Source organism: Sitodiplosis mosellana, unplaced genomic scaffold (assembly GCF_009176505.1).
Source record: "Sitodiplosis mosellana isolate CC-2019 unplaced genomic scaffold, AAFC_SMos_1.0 Smas_scaffold_38, whole genome shotgun sequence".
Taxonomy (NCBI): Eukaryota; Metazoa; Arthropoda; class Insecta; order Diptera; family Cecidomyiidae; genus Sitodiplosis; species Sitodiplosis mosellana.
The window spans coordinates 173279-194696 of NW_022595280.1; the positions used below are offsets into that span (position 1 = coordinate 173279).

Sequence of the window (21418 nt, forward strand, 5' to 3'; positions counted from 1 at the left end):
AAATTTCGCTTCGTCGGTGTGCGAACAAAATTGATGAAAATCACCTTCGAACTGAAAATGTAAAGCGTCGTATCGACAGCAATGGGGGACGAAAGAGAAGAAACGAAGCAGCGAATGAGTTTGGAATGACAAAGCGAAAAAAGGACGAAGGGCGGATGTCAAGTAGTACTTGTAATGATACTTTGCTAAAGCTGAATATGTCGTTATTGAGGCCATAATCACTTGTTAAACGTTTGGGTGGCGTGTGAATATGGAGGTGATGGCGTTATGAAGCGAAAAATCGACACACACACACACACACACACACACACATAAACCAAGTCATATTCAACGACAACAACAACAGCATCAGCAGCAGCAACGATTATGAGCTGTAAATAAGTAATCAGGATCAGGAGAAGCTAAACTAGATAAATATCAGATAGACATCATTCACCATTCTGTAAGTGGTGTATGCATTTCGGTCGAGAAAGAGATATTGGAACGCAGCAACATGACAACAACAAAAAACGGCACAACAAGAAAAAAAATGTGTAACGAAGAATTGTGAGCCGATATTTCCATCATAAAATTGTGTTATCTTCTCATCCTTTCGGTAACTACGGCGGCTGCTGCTGCTGTAGCTGTTGCTTCAATGGGATCGAGTGGCATTGGAATAGGCGTTTTGTGTATTGTTGTTGTTGTTATCTGTTGAAGCGTATTATGGCACACGAAATATGTGAACCAATGATGAATGTAAGCGACGGTGCGAAAAAGAACTGATTCATTTTCTAGTGGGAATTGAAGGAAGCAAAGCTGAACCAAAAAAAAACTGTTGAGCAAGTTGCCTGAGTTGGTTGAATATCTCTTTGACTATTTTCATATGATAAATGTCTTTTGGTGTATATGTACGTTCACTTGAGGTTTGTATGTGTGTGCCTGTATGTTTTTCTTATCTCTGCTCTGAGTTTCATCTGTTGACATGCATATCGAGCACGTCGTAGAAATGACAAGCGAAAGGGAAAAGAAGGGAAGAAAGAATAAAGATGAAATTTAAAGTGTATTAGAATCGTTTTGCAATGAAGACGAGATGACATGGAAACCCTCCGAAATGAATGAACGAATGATGTAACGGAAGAACTTCAGCGAAAGAAAAAACATACACATCCGCAAAAGGCTTGCCAAACTTGCGAAAACGACGTCGGAGACAACACGAAGAGTGAGAACGAGGACGAATGAATGAGACTCACTGTGGGAATCAACTTGAGCGTTATAATGATGATTTTATCGATGAAAACGATGAAAATGTTCCTTGAACATTCTTCATTTTTTTTTCTCTCGAGGAGAGTATCACGTAATTGCGGTAAATAGAACTCAAAAAGAACACCTCAACTTCTCTCTTTCTCGTCCTTTTCCCATTCGATCTATGTTTCTCTTTTTATGTGGTTGCTGTGTTGTACACGCGGCGCTCATTTGCTATCATGTCGATCAAATGTTGTGGAAATGTTTTGCCATGGTCTTATCATATTTTGCCATTTTCGGCTGGGGTCGACCGAAATAAAAAGATAAATGTTGATTCGTGTCTCATCACAATTTCAAGAAGCGATGAAGAATTTCACGCGCGGCGACGGTGATGGTGGCGGCAGCAATGATGGTGGTTGGTAACGACAAGTTTTTTTCTTTTCAATGTCAAAATGCACACACACACACACCACACATAAACGCAAAGCGAGCAAACAATCAAAGGCATACGCATGTTTTAACATTCATTATTCTCTTTTTGCGAAAGTTCAAAAGGTTCGACGTAAATATATGCGCTTTTTTCTCACTCTTGTGCTACACGCGGTTGTTGTTGTTGCTATAAAGCTGTTGCTGCGCTCTACGACATCCAACTGTCTTCTGGTCAGGCAGAGCGACGAACGAAATGAATAATGCAAATTGCCGAGCACGAAGCACCGTAGCACAAATTCGTAGAAAAAATCACTTTTATTTTCCCACGTGCGCGCCGCTCACACTTGAAAGATAATCTGTTCGCTGTTCCTTTTTTTTATTGCCGACACCGAAAGAAAAAGGAAAAAAAGGAGAGAGACGACAAACGCCTGAATATAAATTATTTGGGATCGTAGTGTTTGCTCAATGAATTAACAACATTACAGAATCCAACGGAATATAAACGTGCATCAGATTTTCCGGCTTTCTTTTATTCAGTCACGGCGGAATGTTCTTTATCCGGAGATGATCAAATTGCCTCTGTGTAGATATATGTGTGTGTGTATGTTTTCATTTTCAATTAACGTCTGATCCCCTTCCAATCTGACGGAAAATAGCATTTTATGGACAATTGTAAGCGCCACCGTGCGCTAGGCTACCACCAAAGCTGGTCAGTGTATATCTCTCACGCGCACACAAACATCGCTTGATTGCGAGCCGACTAATTGTTGTCGAGTCGCCGAGGGGCACACGCGAAAACATGTTTTCAAAATCACGCATACGGATTTTATGCTCTTCCTTTTAAACTTCCTTACTTCCATTTGGCCAAGCTACAACAGAAATACAATCGCATGCTGGGACAAACAACATTTTTTTTTCTGCTTTTAACAAATGAATCACAGCGTTAACGAAATCAACAGTAATTTTGAAAGACGCAACTTTGCAAATACATTTTTTTTTCTTGAACCACCTCCTACAATCAAAAGTCATTAATAATGGAAAATAACAAAAAACCAAAATATACAGAGTCAAGGGTGTGAGAAAGAGAGAGATAGAGGCGTAAAACGAATGAAAAATTGACAAAATATTCAGACCGAGGTGGGGGAAAAATTGGTTTATACACAATTTTACACATTCAACTATACTTTCAATTCAAAATGTTCAATTACAATACTCGAATTACAAAGTTATTCAAGTTAAGGAGAAAAATTATTATCAGTACGGTATTTTTTGTTGTAACTTGGTTTGGTTTTTTTTTGGTTGGTGGAAAAATCCAGAACACATGAGACAAAATTTAAGGGAAATATGCTTGAGTACACCATTGATTAATACATTTAATTTTATTTTGGTTCATTCTGGTTTGGATCTGCTCTTTCAAAATATACGGGATACGGATACGGTTACGTTTACGGTTACGTTTTATATTATAAATGAAAGGAGCAAGAGAACAAGTAAGTAAGTAGGTAAATGAAAAAGTGTGTGTTATGGTGGTAGTGAGAAAGAAGGGATTTTATCGCAATAGAATTTGGCTTATTCAATTAGAAAGAGTTTCACTTGAGTACGGTTTATTTAGTAGAAAATCGACACAACGACTAAACGGAATTGAATATTATCATAATCGGATAGAAAGGGGATTTTAACGTGTTGTATGGGTATGTGATGTTGTTGCTGTGTGTGTGAGTGTGTGTGTGTCTGTACGTGTCTTGATACTTTGTTCGTTTTTGGGAGGAAGGCTTGTTTTCGAAATAGGATGCAATCATATTCATGGCGTGTTGAATGTGGGTTCGTTTTCTCGAAATGATTATTGATTTGTGTCGAAATCGCGCGGTAGAGAAACAACGAGAGCGAGGCGAGAGAAGCGAGAAATATTCAATAACATTAAACCAGGTTTCTTATGATTTGATCGCCCAAAGCCAAAAAGCTCTACAAATTGATCCGAAAACGCCATTGTTCTCACTGCATCCTATTTATTATATTCTCATATTTCGTGCGGTGTTGGTTTATTGGCAAACTTAAGTTGAAAATAAACGCAACGAGGAAGAAAATAACTTTGAAAGTGAAATGTGTCGTGTGCGCGAGACAACACGCACCAAAAGACAACAGATAGAGAGGGAGAGAAAGCAACATAAAAAAAACCCGAAGAATATTGAGTGGAAAAAATTCTATAAAAAGGTGTGTGTGTGTGTGTTTTTTGTGTATGTAAGTGAGACTGACTTGGCTGAGTGATTGTGTGTTGTGCGATTTGTTTACGTTGTATGACGTGACATGAATCGAGAAGAGAAGAAAACGGTTTTTCATAACCGTTGCGAACGGAAACCATGTTATGACTACGATGATTTGAATTGTGTTCGGTTCGGTGCAGAGGGTGGCGATAAATGCGCCTTGAATTTGAATTATTAAGCCATTTATTAAATAATGATATCGTAAGCTTTGTCAATTTCGCCATGCACATCTCAAGTTTTTTTTTTCGTCATCATCTTCATCGTTATTGTTGGCGGCTGCCGCCACCGGTTGTGCACGCATCAGAGCCCGGTGTATTCGACAAATCATGTTGAAATTGCGGGACCTGAATGCCAACACAAACAATACTTGAGAGTGTTGTCTTTATTTTTTTCACACTCAAACCAAATGGCAACGATACGAAAAAGCGATCCGGATAATAGGCCAAAGTCGCAAAAATAAACATCAATTTTGGAGGCCAGCGAGCGAACGAGCGAGTGAGCGATAGAGAGAGAAATCAAATAACGAATTAATATGGTGGAACAACATGAAATCATAATCAATTATAATCGTTAATCAATTAATAATAGAGAATAGCAATTTTTTAAATGTTCATTGAGCTGTATGACAATGAATAGATGGAATCTATTTTCGGTTTCGAGCTGCAAGGGAAATATGTTTGTTTTTGAGACGAAGAAGAGAAGAAGCGTAACAGCTCGCTCGCGTCAGACGGTACACAAATAGAATTTCAATTGAAACGAACGTTTACGTACGACTAAATGAAACGAAATGCTTTCTGATGCCTGTCTCTGCGTTTTCCATCTGTTTATTCCGTTGAGCATGAAATTTTCATTCTAATCAAATTTGGATGGGGTCTCTTTGTTTTTGCGTGTTTTGTCGGTATCATTTTGAGTGCGCTTGTGATTACATTGTAATCATTACAATGGGTAAAATGGTGCAGTGTGTGTATAAATTGTTGATGTGGCGAATTCACGTGAGAGAGAGAAAGCGAGCGAGCGAGAGTGGTAAAGCGGCAATTTCTCGCAAAACAAAAGCTGTAGATTTCACATTTTTATATCCGATGCTCTGGGGGTTTGCCGATGTTTGTGTGTGTACTTTAAAATTCCCGAACCGAAATAGACGTAAACACACAGACACAGTACATCCGAAAAAAGCTCATTGTTTGGCCAATGAATTGTTTTCGAATTTTTCATTGTAAATAAAAGCGCGCAAACACACAGTGAGTATGTGATAATTTGAACTGAAACCCATCGACTAAATAATCGTATTTAGACAATGAATGGACTTTGCTATTATTTATTGAGTTTTATTTATTCAAATCGGGAAAATGGAAAATAAATAAATCCTGCAACGGCACACCAGCCAGCAGCAACGACCTTTATTGCCAATGCAGACGTACACATTTTACGGTACAATCGTACATGCTTTACGTAAGATCAATTACGTGTGTGTGTGTGTGTGTGTTTGTGTGGCTGTAGACTATTTGTGTATGCATGTGAACGACAATGTGGCAATGTCAAACCAATACGTGAATTATAAATGTGACACATTTCATTTTGTCTACGTTATCCCCTCGATTGATTTCTCACTCTCTATATCTCTGTTTCTCCAATTACTGAACAGATTTTTCTCGGTTTGATAGGTTCTTTTAGAGCATAGGTCAAACTGTAATCTATGTCGTGGCCATTCAACACCCACACCGACAATCTCGTCACTCTCACAAACTCACAATTAAAACCGCTTTTGGTGTCATATGCTCCATTATATATTACCTTTTGTTGTTCGATCGCTAGCTCGATTGCTTGTTCGCTTGTTGGCGCGCAAACAAATTGTCGAGGCTTCGGCGTGCGCACTCGGGCACACTGTCATTTCACAGTATTTATTTATTGATTAATGCTCGAATGCATTCGCCACCGCGCTTTGAAATATAATAATAATAAATTTTCATCGAGTACGCTATGCTCACAATCACTGATATCATCACTGGCACACCATTTAGTGCACGAACTGAGCGAGAGAGCAAAAGCACATAAGCGCACGTCATTCATAACACCAGATTGATTGAGAGGATGAGTGCCAACAATATTAGAAAATGTGATGGCTTTTTTCGGGGCAAACAATATGCTGCCGGTCTACATACTCTGTGCGATATTACTGTTGTTGGTGTCTTTTTTTTATTTTATTTCTTGCTCATCGCGCGCTATCATTTGTGACTGACGTTGAAAATATGTTGCTGTTGTTGTTTTGTATGTGTTTTTTTCTTCTGTATCGCTTTCAATGAAGTTATGGTTCATGCTTTGTTGCAAAACTGACATCGGGTGCGCGTTCGATTGTATGATGTTCGTGTCGAAAAATCGATGTGCAAAAAACGGCGCGCTCTTTTCTCAAACCGTCACTTTGATTCGCCACTCTGTGCAAATGTATCATATACTGTTTTTTACCATTCATTTTTACTTCGATGCGCGGGTATTCGTTGCTAGAGCGCGCGCGTATGTGCGCTTCTTTCTCTCTCTCTCTCTCTCTCTCTCTCTCTCTCTCTCTCTCTCTCTCTCTCTCTCTCTCTCTCTCTCTCTCTCTCTCTCTCCGTGTTGTTATTTGTTGTCATAGAAAATATGTATTGTGAATTTTATGACTTCTGAAATGTCGCCAACAATAATAGAATCCGTTTTTATGTCGGTCGCTGTGTGATACATTTTCGCACCGAATGAATGAATATTGCCGTGTGCACCCAGCTCTTTCTCACACACGCACACATTTTGCGCTACTCTCCAGCACATCTATTTATATGCCATTTGCCATTTTTGCCTTTACTACCATCAGTTCACAATGAATGTTTTATGCCTTTGTTCAATTTTTACTATTGCCTGTGTTGTCGTCGTATTTACGGCTTACCGCCAACATTAATTGCTCTCCAATGATGTTCACGTGCCACACACGACCAAAAATTAGTACATAATTAATGCGGTGTTACCATTATTCCCAATGAAAAATTGAGATTTTGTTGAAATACCATTAAAAATGGATGGATGGATGGATGGAATTCTAATTCCACTTACTCGGTCACCCTTTTTTCGCTTGGCCCCAAATCAAAGCACACCAAATGATATTGTCGATATCGGTTTTTTTTCTGTCCCTTGTCGAGAGAGAATGGAAGAGCAATTGTGGCGTGGAATTCAATTGAATGAAATTAATCGTTCGGGCGTTTGGCCTTTACCATTTTATTTCAATTCAATTACGGTGCTCGTTAGAGTAAACACTTCAATCGGTTGGACAGAGCTTCATTTTGTGTACCATCTGTTGCCAAACGGGCCATTCAATTCGAAACACATCATGATGCAATGTGTTGTTGGTGTTTTTTTTGCTGTGATTTGTTTCAAAGTGTATACTGATGAAGCGGATAAAACAAGCTGAAAAAAGTGCAGAACACGGCAAACACAAACAGCCAATCAATTCGTTCCAACGAGAAGCCACATTTGTGTGTTTGTACAGTGATTCAAATAAATTTTATAATAAAAACTGAATAGAATGCTGGAATGGTAATAAATAAAAATTTGGGGCCGAGGCGGCTGCAGCGACGCTGGCAATGAATAGTGTAAAACCGAAAATCAGCATTAACAAAAACTCCAATTATTCGATTGCGCATTTATTCTTAGCTTTTGTAAACAAATCGCTTGCCAATTTTTGTGGTCATTTGCAATGACTTAACGAATGAAAAAAAACAGCACGCTCGCTGATCGCTGAAATGGGTTTGAATTCTTATTTTTTTTTTTCATCGAAACACATGTTGAAGCCAATGTAAAAACCGAATTATTTTATAAATGCAACCATGATTACGCGCAAAAATGAATGCATGAAATGTTTGGCTAAGTGCGAAAAAAAACACACGCACGCTCTTCCATGATCCGTGAGTATTAAACTGTTTTGTATCGATTGTGAAAATGTTATTTTGTGATATGGGCGAAGCAATAGGTCGTAATATGGCCTATCAATTTAATGTTATTCAGCGCCCAAAATGATGTTATTCAACAATTCAATAGGCTATAATTAACGTACGATTTCGAACGCAGTGCGCCAAGGATATTGTCCACTGGAAATATCATTAACTAAGTTCAGGTGTGGGGATTTTATTTTATGTAATTGTATGTGTTTGTGTGTTGTTCAACAAGGTTGGAAGTCAAAAACTGAATAACAAACTGAATAGAAAATGAACATCGACCAAAGAAGCTCACCAGAAAAGAAAAGTGTGTGAAGTAGGGTGGGGCGGATAAAAAAAAGAAGCATTCTCTGATTGAGAATGAAAAGAAAAAAGTGTGTAATTGAATTTAGTTTGTATGGAATTGAATTCGTTCTCATCAATTTGTGTTTGGTGTATGGGTGTATCTCTCTTTCGAATATACCAACAAATTCTCGAGTCATTTATTATGTGAGAGAGGTGGTGATATTGAAGTATATGTAATTGTTGTGCTGGTTGTATTTATTCTTTCTTCTTCTTGGTTATGTTATTGGAAAGCTTTTGGAAATTTATGTGTTTTTCATCATGTGTGACGCTGTTTTCTTAATAGCTACTATCACTCGGTGTATATGTGTATGTTCCAATTGTCTGACTCGTCATGAGAATTGGTTATTTGTGTGTCTCAATTTGGTTTATGGTTTGATTTGTTTGTTTGTTTGTGAAATATTGAACTCAATTGCTTTCGAAAACAGTAAAAAAAAATCAGCCAAAAAAAACGCTAATAAAAATGAAGAACGCAACACGCGGCATAATTTTTTGTTTAGCATGTGTATTTGTGGGGTTTGGTTTTTGTAATTTGTTTAATGAAGGTCTCTTACGAATTGATTCGAACTCGAACTCTGTAATCGTCCGGTAGATCCCTGTAATATAAAAATCCAAGCGCTTTGCTTTATGTAACATTCATTTTGATGGAATTGTTTGTTTTTCAATTGATTCAATTCAGTAATTGTCTAATGTTCCCTTTACAAATGTTCACTGTTAAAGAAAATAATTCACACTTAAACAAAAGATTATCTCTCAATCCTTTCGATTTCACAGCTTTTGCATGTGTCTTATTTTTTATTTATTGTTTTTTTTTTAGTTGAAAGTATAGGCAAAAATGTTGTTTTCAGAAGAAAAAAAAATTGGCTAAATTTGTTTAAAATATATTTTTTTGTTCATTCCATTTCATATCAGACGCTAGCAATAAAAAAACCATTGCCGGTCAAAGACTAGTCGAGATGCTCGACATGATATCGGATGAGTGTATTTTTGTCGGCCCAGTTTCTTGATTGTCATTTATATGGCTTATGGTTATTTTTTATTGCCATCGAATGGCTTGAAATGTCTATAAAAACTGCAATCGATTTCTTCGTCATTGAAAAGAACAAAAAGAGTCGAAACAAAAGCCAAACAAAAATAGTAGAAGTTCGAAATAGAAGAAGAGAGAGAGAGTTGTTATATATAAATATTTACATCATATTGAAAAGCATCTGCTCAAAATGCAAAAAAAAGAAGCAATTTGCAAGCTCTGCTCTCGTTGCTCAGATTTAGTTTCTGAGAGTAGCTCTCTAAAGCGTAATTTATTGATTAAATGTTTCCAAAAAAAAAAATGAAACGAACAAGAAAACCAAAATTCTGTTTCGATTTATTTGTATATTTGAAGAAAACGTCATTCCATAAAAAAAGAAGAAGAAAACAAGCGAACCAAACTGAAAATTCATCCATGGAGTTCAATCAAAAATGTTTCATATCAACAATTCACGTTGCTTCTGTTCTTTCGCTGGTAAAATGTGTTTTGGAATAAAGCAAACGCAAGAACAACAATGAAGTAAAAAAAAGCGATCGGAGAAAAATCAATATGCGAAGCGACAGATTGATTGAAAGGCCAAATGAAAGTCGATATATTGTAGTTTCTGACGGTTTTGCTGATTGTGCACTGTAATTTTGAAACGAAACCTTTCGTCTTTTATATAATCCAGTCGACAGAATGGGGGAAAGAGACGTTCAAAATTTTTTATAATTTTCAAATGATGAATGAGTGTTGGTTTTTTTGTTCCATTTCATTCGCTCACTCGAAATGGGGGAAAAAAAACTTACTGTTTTTGACCTTCACATCAATAAATTATAATCGAGAGTCAGTGGTATACGAGGTTGTGTGTTGTTTTCGTTTCTCTGAATTTAAAATCACGGAGGTGAGCCATAACTATTCTACACTGAACATAATGCCAAATATATAATGTTTGAACATCATCACTATGGCCCATAGTTTATGGGTGTTTCGGTAGGTGGGGATGCTTATTTCCAGGCTTCTATAATTTAACATTTAATTATCTTCTATGGGGCTAAACATCACTAACCAATACTTGTATCAGTAAATATCAGTTGGGCTTTAGTTACCGAATCATATAATAACAGGGGCAAACTCTCGTGATAAATTTTCACCCAGGATACAAGAAAAAAACATTGCAAACTGCCTAAACCTATGACTACGAGAGAAAAAGAAAACGAAATGAATGGTGGAATGCTTTTGTCTTGTAAAAATTTCCATAAATGAAACATCGTACAAAATGATGGAACACGAACAATGAAACCAAAAGGCTGGGTGAGCGTATCGACATCGATACATACAGAGCAAGAGTGAGAGGGAATATATCGACATCGTACATCTAGTTTGGAATGTATGGAACAAAAACTTCCACATAAACGTATACTACATCGGTTATTGGATACGTACAACTTTAATTAACGATTCGCATTTCTATTGCATGTATCAAAACTACCCAAAATCTATTGTTTTCAACATCATTATTAAGTTAATTTGATAGTGGTGGTGGTTACAGTAGTAGTGGATTTCATTCGAGCGGGCTACAATGTTTGTATGCGTATGTACTTTGTACTGTGTGTAGAATGGTTAATGTTTAGCTGGTGGGGAAATTAATTGATGCTCTTTTATTTGTGTTTATGTATGGAAATTTCAACGGAATGAATTACAATTCTAATAAAATATTCGAGTGGTGTCTGTGTATTATGAATTGGCATATTGGACAGGAGAGTTTTCTTGTTAGCCGGGCGCTGATAAAATCGGCCTTTCTACCCAAAATGGCCATGAAAAACTTCAGTGAAAAACTTTTCTAATTTTCATTTTCGTTAATTTGTTACAAATGAATTCTTATTGTCGTATAAATTATGGAACGTGCAACGAAAACTCCCCGACAAACAAAACGAATGGAATGAAACGAAATAAAAAAAGAGAGCACGATCCACGCAGAGGAAATAACACAGAACCAGCCACAAAAAGAACGTTTACCTACATTCAAATTGTAATTTATGATTTATTTACATATATTTTAATATGTCAGTCGAACTGCGGTGTGTATTTACGTTTGTGTAGGTGGTGAACCGGGGGAGAAGGTGGAAGGAGGTGACGGGTTTCGATTGCATTTCTGTTTAGATGAACGGTAACCGTTTCCACAACGATGAAACCGAAAATATGTAAAAAGAACACATTTCTTTTGGGGCCATACACGCAGCCAAACAAAATTATAACCGAGCGACGCATAATTCATATGTCGCGCATTGTAATCGTTACTTTCTGATGCCGTGCGGGTAGAAAGTGAACGAAGTATGGGCTATGACGACTACGACAACTACAACAGCGACTACCGAAGTTGGAAAATGACGCGAATGTCAACAGTAAATATACGCAGGAGACACATAAGTTTTTGATTTGTTTGCGTATTATGAATGTGATAAATGAACTTTGGATTAGGTGTGCTTTACCTGGGTTATTTTTTTTCTGTTCAAATCGTGGGTACATCGCTGAACTAAAATCATCCATTTGTGTGTGGATGGAAATTTCATCGCTTTTTTCCTTCCTTTTCGTCATGCATCCATTTAGTACGTGAGCGTGCGCGAAACCTATTTTATCAGAACAACAGCAATGGAAGATCGGTGAGAGCGTTGAGGCACATGATGCATTTCTCTGGTTGAAGGTGTCAAAAGGTTGCTGTGAAATGAGATTTTGACTTTTCATTGTACATTTTATGCTGTCGTCGTCGTCGTCAATGGATCCACTGCTAAGCCAATCTTTTGCACACCATGACCATCAACCACATTCTGAATGTGGCGAATCGGAAAGAGAGAAAGAGAACAGAACGACCGACTTTCCTTCTTTTTTTTCGGTGAGATTTTCCAATTAGGCGCTCGTTTCTCTTCGTTTTTTTCGTGCAAATGGCCAAATCAACCGACGGCCGTCAGACCTCTGAATTCATGGGAAAATGTGCCAAGTCATTTAAATCACTGAAATGTTCAGCTGAAATTGTGCTAAATCACTTCCGCTCCGTTAACATTACCACCATTATCCCTTTTACGCTTCGCGCCGTCGTCAACAGTTGGTGCTGCTGCTGTTGCTGTTGCTGCCACCGCCACCAACATATAAAAATAACGTCAATAGAATGCGCTCTCTTGCCCCAAGCTCACGCACATACACCATCGCTGACCATTTCCCTAATTTTCTAATTTACTACAACCTTGATATTTGCCATCGTCTTCTTCCCCTTTGACTCTTTGTCTATCGCTCTAGATGACTATTCTCTTTCATTATCGCTCCCTTTCTGACCGTCGCCCGCTGCTTTTTTGCAACCACCCGAAGCCAAGTGTGTGTGTGTGTGTTTGTAGCGCGAACGAGCGAAAAAAACCAACGTGTATAAATTAACTGAATGATGATGATAACTACATTTCGAAATATTCTTCTGAACTGGATGCGAGAGGGAGAGAAAATGAAGTCGCAGGCAAATGAAAATTGGAACGAAGAGGAAAAAACAAGAAAACTTTGTTTTTACTTTGGGGGATGCGGAGGAGTCTCCGCAGAGGTAACAAAAGAGCCTCAACCGAGAGCAAGAGACAAACTAATTTCATTTCAGAAGTCAATTTGGATTGTGAATGAAAAGACCTGTTTGAATGCCATCATTGCCGAAAAAGAAGAAGCGAAAAATGAAAGAGTAAACGCTAAGCATATTCCAAAATTTGATTTATTTTCTGTTTGTCTTAATTGTTCGTGCAGAATGAGAATTTCATCCATTTATATCGTTGATGAGCTCCGCTGTGCGAGAGCGCAACGGATACACACATACACACTCACTGTGAACTGTTCCACGTAGACGGTCTAAGCTTGAGATTTGTTTGGCTCGCATAATGCAAAAGCTCTTAAAATAGCATTTCTTTTTTTTTCTGGAAAAAGGTAAACAACTTAAATGCACAAAATGAAGAAGACAAGGGAGAAAAGAGAGAGAAAAAGCAGCAGAATGAGCACAAAGCTCTTAGCATTTGCGAATTCAACAGGGCAATCCCTCTCTGACGCTCACATTTGCCATTTTTGCAAATGGCGAAATGAATTGTGTCGATGAAAGCCACCGCTCCAGATGTAGAGGAGAATGAGCAATAGAATGCCAACGACGAGACCAAAATATACGAATACCACCAACATATTTGTTCGTTTCAAAACTGCACAGACAAACAAAGAGCTCGGTTTCTGAGGAAAGTTTTCATTTGGAAATCATACGAATTTTTGATATGAATCGAAGTGAATGGATGCACGATGGGAACGAACAACCAGGGTGGTGTGGGTTTAGTGAAAGGTATATAGCAAATTTGCACATCATATAGAAATGCATGATGGGTTATATTTATGTATGCGAAAGATAAAATAGAATGCTAATATTTTATTATACAATGATGAAGTTTTTGAACTCGTTTGGTGAACTGAACTCAATGGTGTAAGTTCGGAATGGTTAAAAAGTCAATTGGTTTGATGTTTTCTGCAAAAATTTGTTCGTTATGGAATGCATGACAAAAAAAAATGAATGAACGAATGAACGGGACGAGACGAAACAATGAAAAAAAAAATGAAGTATTTATATGGAATGAGTCTTAAGAAAATAGCACTGACAGTGTGGGAGAGAGAGAATAAAACGAGACACAAACGAAATAAATGTATGTGACTGTGTGTGTGTGTGAAGAATAATGAATTGTTGAAATGAGCGAATGAAAAATTGGCGCGAAATTATCAACGAGACGAGATTGCGAGCAAATTTTGGCTATATATTGGTTTTTGGTTGATATTTGGTTTGTTTTTTTATTATATGGAAATAAATTGATGTAAATGGTTTCTATTGAATAGTATAGATACTGTCCTATGTCCTATATGTGTTTAAGTATAATAGTCTAGCATATAAATAGATAAATAAAATTGTGAATGTATGAACTGAACGTAAAAGAATCGTAAATGCTGTTGTATAATTTGTACAGTTTTTCTTATTGTTGTTGTTTTTTCGGTAATTTTATATTTGTTTTTGTGATGATTATGTTATTCCACATAAAGTTTCAAACTGGTCGCAGACAGTGAATGGAAATTGAAATGGATGGACTTACTTGGGAGCTGCCACATGATCCGGCAACTGAAGCACGCACCGTTGTCGTAGAATGCCTTCCCACAGTTGTACGCCGACGATACCAAATATGAAGAATACAAAAAAGCACAGCAGCAACACATTTCCCAACATGGGTAACGTATCCAGCAACAGCATCACCAGTATTCTCATACCTTTGAAGTGTAAAATGTTTGATTTTTATTTTTTTATGTGAAGTTCCAGTGTTTATATGGTTAAGCAGAACGCACACGCCAAAGCGAAGAAAAAGAAACTTGGCGTAAAATTGCACAGCACGACGATAAGATAAGAGAGAGGGGGGGGGGGGGTGAGAAAAAAATGAACGATATATGGAAACACAGAAAAGAAATAAAGGGAAAGTGTGTGTGGAATTATCAGAAAGGCGACTGAAATATTGTGTATGTGTTTGACACGAACAAAAAGATGAAAGGAGAATAAGCGTCAAACACACGTCATTGTCGTCGTCAGCAGCACACAAAGCTCATAAGCGTCAACGTGCACAACAAACTGCAATGCACAAACATAAGAAGCGCAACCGAAAAAAGCCCCCAAAAAAATAAAAGTAATCCTAATGGAAATGCGAAGCGAAAAAGAAAGGCAGACATCAGCCATGATATCGAGATAAGAAATTTTATGACAATTTTCGTTACTGCTATCGTATACAGACGCATAACTTTTAAATGTCTCTCAATCATATTAAAAGCGAAGTTAGAGAGAAAAAGAAATGAACGAAATGAAAGCTACTTGTAAAAAGTTTTGTTCGCTTTCTCCCATCGTTTTCTATTCAGTGCACGATGCTTAGTTCAGCTTAAACCAACTCGACCGATTGCATGCTGAGAACATAAAATGATTCATAATTTAATTATTGCTGGAAGTTTTGTTTCGTTGTGCCAACGCATTGGCTTAACCCCGTCCCCTCGAATTGGGATCCATTCAATAATATCCAAATCGCTTGGCTTGAGAATACAACATGAAAGAGGAAAAATCAATTCGAGGCTACCGCCACTGCTGCTGCTGCCACTATGTTATCATCGACACCGTTGTGTGAGTGTATTTGTGTATGTAAGAGAGGATTGTAAAAGAAGAGAAGGAAGAGGGATATCCCACAGAGTTTAAGTTGTTTGTTTGAACAATATTGATTTGAAATTCGCTGGGAATACCTGAATCAATTGCATGTATAAAACATCAAACGAGTGAAATCTCAAGCAGACTCTCTCTCATTCAGAGGCGAGCGACGTAAACGAGAGATAAACGATCAGGCGATATAGCATGTGCGCAACGACAACAACCACCACCTCATGTATAGGATGTGTATTGCTCTCTTGAATATGAAACATTAAATGTCTCGATGTTAGAAATGTGCCACACAAATACTCTCCCTGGCTGGTAGCAGACTTTTTCTTTTTATTCCCTTGATTTTTATTCGTCATATTTCGTTTTTCATGGGCCCTTTTTCATTCTCTCCCGGCTTGAGACACACACACATGCATATATATACTTCGGAACGAGATCAGGTGAGTGTATATATGCGTTTTTCGTGCTTGTTTTTATGTTTGAAGCATTTGCAATCTGCCCTTGATTATATGTATGTGTTTAATACTCTGATGTGAATTTGGAAAGAGATTCTTGAGCATCGAAACATGGTTGAAATGTGTGCTCTGGCTTGTGTTTCGTTTCGTTTCGTGTGTTGTGTGTACTCTTTTCCCTTTTTTTCACCGTTGATTGGATGAGATAAGGGAAAACGATATTGAAATATGTTTTATCCAACGAAATAACGAAATGGTTCCTACTATGTACCTGCCACACAAAAGTGGCAAAAGTGTGCGGAAATTTTCGCTTTCTAGCACACAAAATCTACACAAGACTGATTGGTTTGATTTTGCAGTGAAACGTATATTTTATTTCTATTTTTGTTTTTTCTTCTCGAATTTTTGGCGAAATGCTATGGATATATGGGGCAGAGGGAACATATGCGACTTTTCGATGGTTTTCTAAGTTGTGTGTTTTGTCTTCAATTTTTCGATGTTGTTGTTGTTGTTGTTGTTGGTTTGTTCATTCCAGTGGCCATCATTATAGGTAGGGAGGTATTTCATACAATGCAAACGAGCTATGCGGGACCAATCGCACCAAGAGAAAAAAAAAGCACACACAACAACAACAACATGATGATATCAAACAAAATCTCTCCTAAGCGGAAAGCTTTCATGCGAATGTTCGCTTTTATGATTCCTTTCGACATATTTTCCCAAAATTACATTATCCAAACAGATAACTGACACATTCATTTCAATCTACATCCTCTTCGTCACCGTTGCCACCATCGTTCGACGTTGAGTTTGTGAATTGCTCATATGATTCAAATGAATACACATACACAAAAAACGGGAAAATGGAATGGAATGGAGAGGCCGCAACCACACGCTTCAATTGAGTATGTACAAATCGTGCCACACGAGAAAACAAACATCGATCGCTCGCTCGCGCGCCAGCCATACGCATGTCAAAAAACATTCCCATTCACGCGTTTTATCCCTTTGAGCTGCGTGCATAAAATACTTGAGGCATTTCTCTGTCTCTCGTTTAAAGGCCAATGAGTAAATATTTTACGCGTGGATATTATCTTGTGTTCTCTCCATCTCGTTAGAAAATTGATGGTGCTACTTTAAGATGAAAGATTGCCCAAAATTCTGCACTCACACATATCGAGAATGTGTGAAGAGGTGAAGCGAGTGGATGAATGAAATGAGCAAGAGCTCATGGGCGCACGAACACGGTCACATGTGAATAGCGGTTTCTGAAAAAAACATATCAATAATACAGAAATTCTATGGAATTGCCACCAAAAGATATTTTCAATGTTCATATTTGGATTCGGATGCTCTTTTTTTTGTTGTGTCGATGAGGAAGAATGCTGATGAATCCTCTAGCTAACATTGAAATACATAAATGAATGAGGCGTATATAATGTACTCGCAGTCAGATTGAATTGAAGTAATTGCACTTTAATACGGGATGAGGTGTTGGAGATAGGGAGAGTGAGCTCGCGAACAAACGAATGAACGAGTGAGCGATTCCATTATGATGGCAAGGGAAATCAGAGTGGAAATATACTGGCCTGAATTAGATGCTTCGATAAATCGAACAAAAACCGAAAATTAAAATACAGCGTTGCATGCGTCGCGCCACAGCCAGAGAACAATATACGATTTGAAATCCAATGCGAATTGGGATCTCGTGGGGATCAGAATGCAAAGACATAAAATGCCACGAGATAAGGATAAAAGGAGATAATGCTATTTGCTCTAGTTATGAGTGAACTTGCTCACACACACACACACACACACTCCCAGAATAAACAGATTTTCCAATCGAATTTTGCGTTGACACGCTTTTTACGGCTAACACACACACAGCAACACGTTATGCTCTCGAATGTGCCTACCCACTCATTGGCTTTTACCGAAAATTCCTACTGCAAATATGTTTTGCCATCTAATTCGAATCGAATTTTCACGTAATTCACATCAAACGGGACCGGAATCGAACACACCAAGGACGACAGTGAACACAGAACGAGAAAAAAAACATTCCACAAAACAAAGAATAAAATTGCCCGAAAGAAAGACAAATTTGAAGCTCACAATGCAAAAGAAAAACAAAGCCATTCGACGAAAATGACTCGATATGGTACATTGATTCGCATCAAAAGCAACGATAATCGTTCATTTTGGTTGAGTAAATTGTGTACATCGAACAGTGGCAGTAGCACAGACAAGAGAAGCACACTGTGCTTTGCTGTCCTCTGTTGTGCTGTACATGGTTTGGTATGTGCTCTGTGTGCTCACAGCCTGCCAAAGAGTCGAACCGACATAAAATGTGGCTATCGTGAGTATATTAGATAGATATCGAGTATCCTATTAATTTAACCCAAATCAATATTCGGTTGAGTGGATTAATGACGGCCGAAGAGCTGCCCTCTCGCTTTATCTCTCGCTCTTATTCACTCACTCTCTTCGCCTCTTTGTTGTTGTCACGACCCTCACTTTTTCACATCATTCATGTTGTGTTCGTTCAAACCAGAGAGAATGAGATATATTTTCGTTCAAGTTTTTGCACGGTTCGCTTTGTTTCACCGACTACTATGTGGTGGCCATTCGACGAGATATTTTCGGTTCATCGGATAGTAAATCAAAAATCGAAGAGTATCAGACCAAATAACCCGCCAGTCTTTTCGGTTCACGTTTGCGAAGAGATGTTACACGTAAACGACAAAAAAAGAGAGAGAGTATTTGTACTCAGTTGTACATTGTGTAATTTACTTTCCCTGCTGTCAAGTCGAGTCGAGTTGAGTTAAGGTGATTTTTGTGTGCTTGCTACGCTACACCATTCATTGGCCACATTTTAATCCTGCTCCCGCAGTCGCATGAACATCCTACTGATTAAACGGTGATATCTCAATGGAACTAACATGATGATGAAAATGGAGACATACACACAAGAGAAACCAAAGCAAGATTTGTCACAATGATACAACTACACAAAAAATGTTTAATGATTTGCACGCGTTGATAATGAAGTTTTTACGTGTATTATCGCCACCTTCACCACCACCACAACACGAGCATAGGAGTACAGGAGTAAAAAGTAATGAAAGAGAGATAGCAAGATGAACAAAAAAAATCGGTATTATTTACTTGGTATTCGATTTATGGCTCGTAATGGACGCAAAACACGTATTGTTCGGATCGCTGTCAAATTTAAATTCTCCATGTTCAAACAGTACTCAAGTGCGCCCGACAGCACGATGAAAAAATCCAAACGATTCCACGAATCGGCCAGATAGGTATTTTTGCCATAGACTCCCATCGCAACCATTTTTATGCTCATTTCCAAGGAGAAAAACGCAAATATAATGTCATCGAATATCTGTAACAAGATACACAGAGGAAGAGGGCGGTAGAGAAAGAGAGAAAAAGAATTATTGATTTGGAAAAAGATTTATATTTTGTTGATATTTTCGCTTTAGCCATTTATTTACACATCTATTTATGGGTCTGACTTTCGATACAAGCCATCGATTTCATTTTTTTTTTCGTCGCCATCATCGTTTCACTCTGTCTAAACGAGACAGAAACCAAAATGAGAAATGTTCTAGACGAATGATGGCCTAATTATATGTGTAAATAAATGGCGATGCGGCTATGGTATGGACACATTCTATTTACCTGGAGTATTTTGCAGCGATTTGTAACACATTCATCGTCAACGCATGGCTGGTACATGCCTAACGTTACACAATTGAATAAAATGACTAAAATTGAAACACGTTCGAACCATGGATTTGTAATGAGTAGCAAACACCAGTTTCTAGGTCGCATATCTTGTGTGAGATAGTTGAGGGAGAGCTCAGGAAAGCCCGGGTATGGTAAATTTGGTTCACCCGATGAATTTGAACTGGTTTCGCTGCCGTCGCATGAGCTTGCTGAACACGTTGAACTGTACGATGATCTGGACGATTTCGAGCTATACGAATCACTGCCATGATGCAGTCGACCACCGCCACCACCTCGTGCTGTTTGGCTGGCTCGCCTCGATCGATTTAAATTCGCTGTGTGCATTTTTCTATTCGTTATGATTATATCGTTTGAATTGTCGTAATGCAATGTGTGAAAAGTGCTTTGGTCGCCACTTTTACCTCTACTACTACTACTACCACCACCACCACCGCCACTGCTGCCACCACCATATCCATTGTTATCACATCGCGACGACGATGAATGCAACAGCACATTTGCCGCTGCCGCAGCAGACACTGTTGATGACTGTGGCTTTCTCAAGTCATATCTTATGCTTGGATTTTGTATTATCGACGTGTTATTACAATTAATGGCTGTACTACTGCTTGCTTCGGTCTCATGATTGATCGATCTACTTGGTTCCATCGTCGTTCAATAGATAAATCATTTTTGCACTGTCACTCCTGATTTCATTATTGTTTTTAATAGCATATGCGCGCTCGCACTTCACCGCCTTTCCACGGTCAATTCCGTTCGCTCGCTCTATTCCCTCGCCTTAATTTATAGCTTCGTTTTTGTTGTTAAATTTTCACTCTCTATTTCCCCTTATTTGATTTGCGATGATTCTTTGGGTGTTTGGGTGGTATTTTTGTGTAATTTACTGCAAAAAATGGGAAAAGTTCAATTTAATAGAAAGATATAAAATAAAATAGGTAAATTCGAAATAAAATCTCCGCTCTCAGCTAGCATTAGTGTATAGTTTGGGTGTCGGTTATATATGTAGATTATATAGATAGATGTCTGTTTGACGATCTAGGTGTAAAATTAAGTGAATGGGGGTCGTACGCATAAAAGCAACCAGACTTTGTGTTCTCTCAGCTAAATCACAGTCATTTGACTCATGTTTTCATCGCTTTGATCAAATCAAACAACATATTGACGTTATACGCGTACAAAGTACGTATCGCAACAACAACTCAAAACCGATTAGATGGATCCCATCATCATTATTAGTATCAACCCATTTTACCATTTTTCAACCATTACGATTTACGGCATTTGCCGTAAAATCCACCTCTGCCCGACCCGACCCATTCGATTTGATTGTGGCCGTTGCTATTGCTATTGCTGTGCCCACAATATAAACAGATTCTAAATCTGAATATATAAAATAGCAAGACGATGGAACGCTTTCATTATCTCTTATCATATCGTAAAGTTGAACGATTTGCTTTGCAAGTCACCGCTTTGTATAACATTAACAAACACATACACGCAGGGAAAGAGGAAGGGTGCGTTTGCGTTGAGTCGATTCTTAGCATCAAATTTACAAGTTTTTTAAAGGTCGCTCACTTTATATCAATTAAAGAACAACCAAAAATTGTTGTAGTGCTGTGTTCGTTGTACTCGCTTTCTTTGACGAGAGAATAAGATAATGTCTCGTGTTCGTGTTTTGTATCGTTTACTTGGCCCCACTCTCACTCACTCTCTCTCTCTCTCTCTCTCTCTCTCTCTCTCTCTCTCTCTCTCTC

At 38.1% G+C, this 21418-nt stretch overlaps 1 protein-coding gene across 1 annotated transcript in view; it reads right to left on the reverse strand.

Annotated features, from left to right (window-relative positions):
- Positions 1 to 21418, reverse strand: part of LOC129569507 (voltage-dependent T-type calcium channel subunit alpha-1G) — a 53502-nt gene that overhangs the window by 23292 nt on the left and 8792 nt on the right. The window contains exons 3-6 of the mRNA XM_055448361.1: positions 19596 to 20547; positions 19065 to 19296; positions 14354 to 14525; positions 8761 to 8802 (exon numbers count right to left, since the gene is read on the reverse strand). Of these exons, the coding sequence (XP_055304336.1) occupies positions 8761 to 8802; positions 14354 to 14525; positions 19065 to 19296; positions 19596 to 20312 (1163 nt within the window). The 5' untranslated portion in view covers positions 20313 to 20547. The remainder of the gene's footprint in view (positions 1 to 8760; positions 8803 to 14353; positions 14526 to 19064; positions 19297 to 19595; positions 20548 to 21418) is intronic.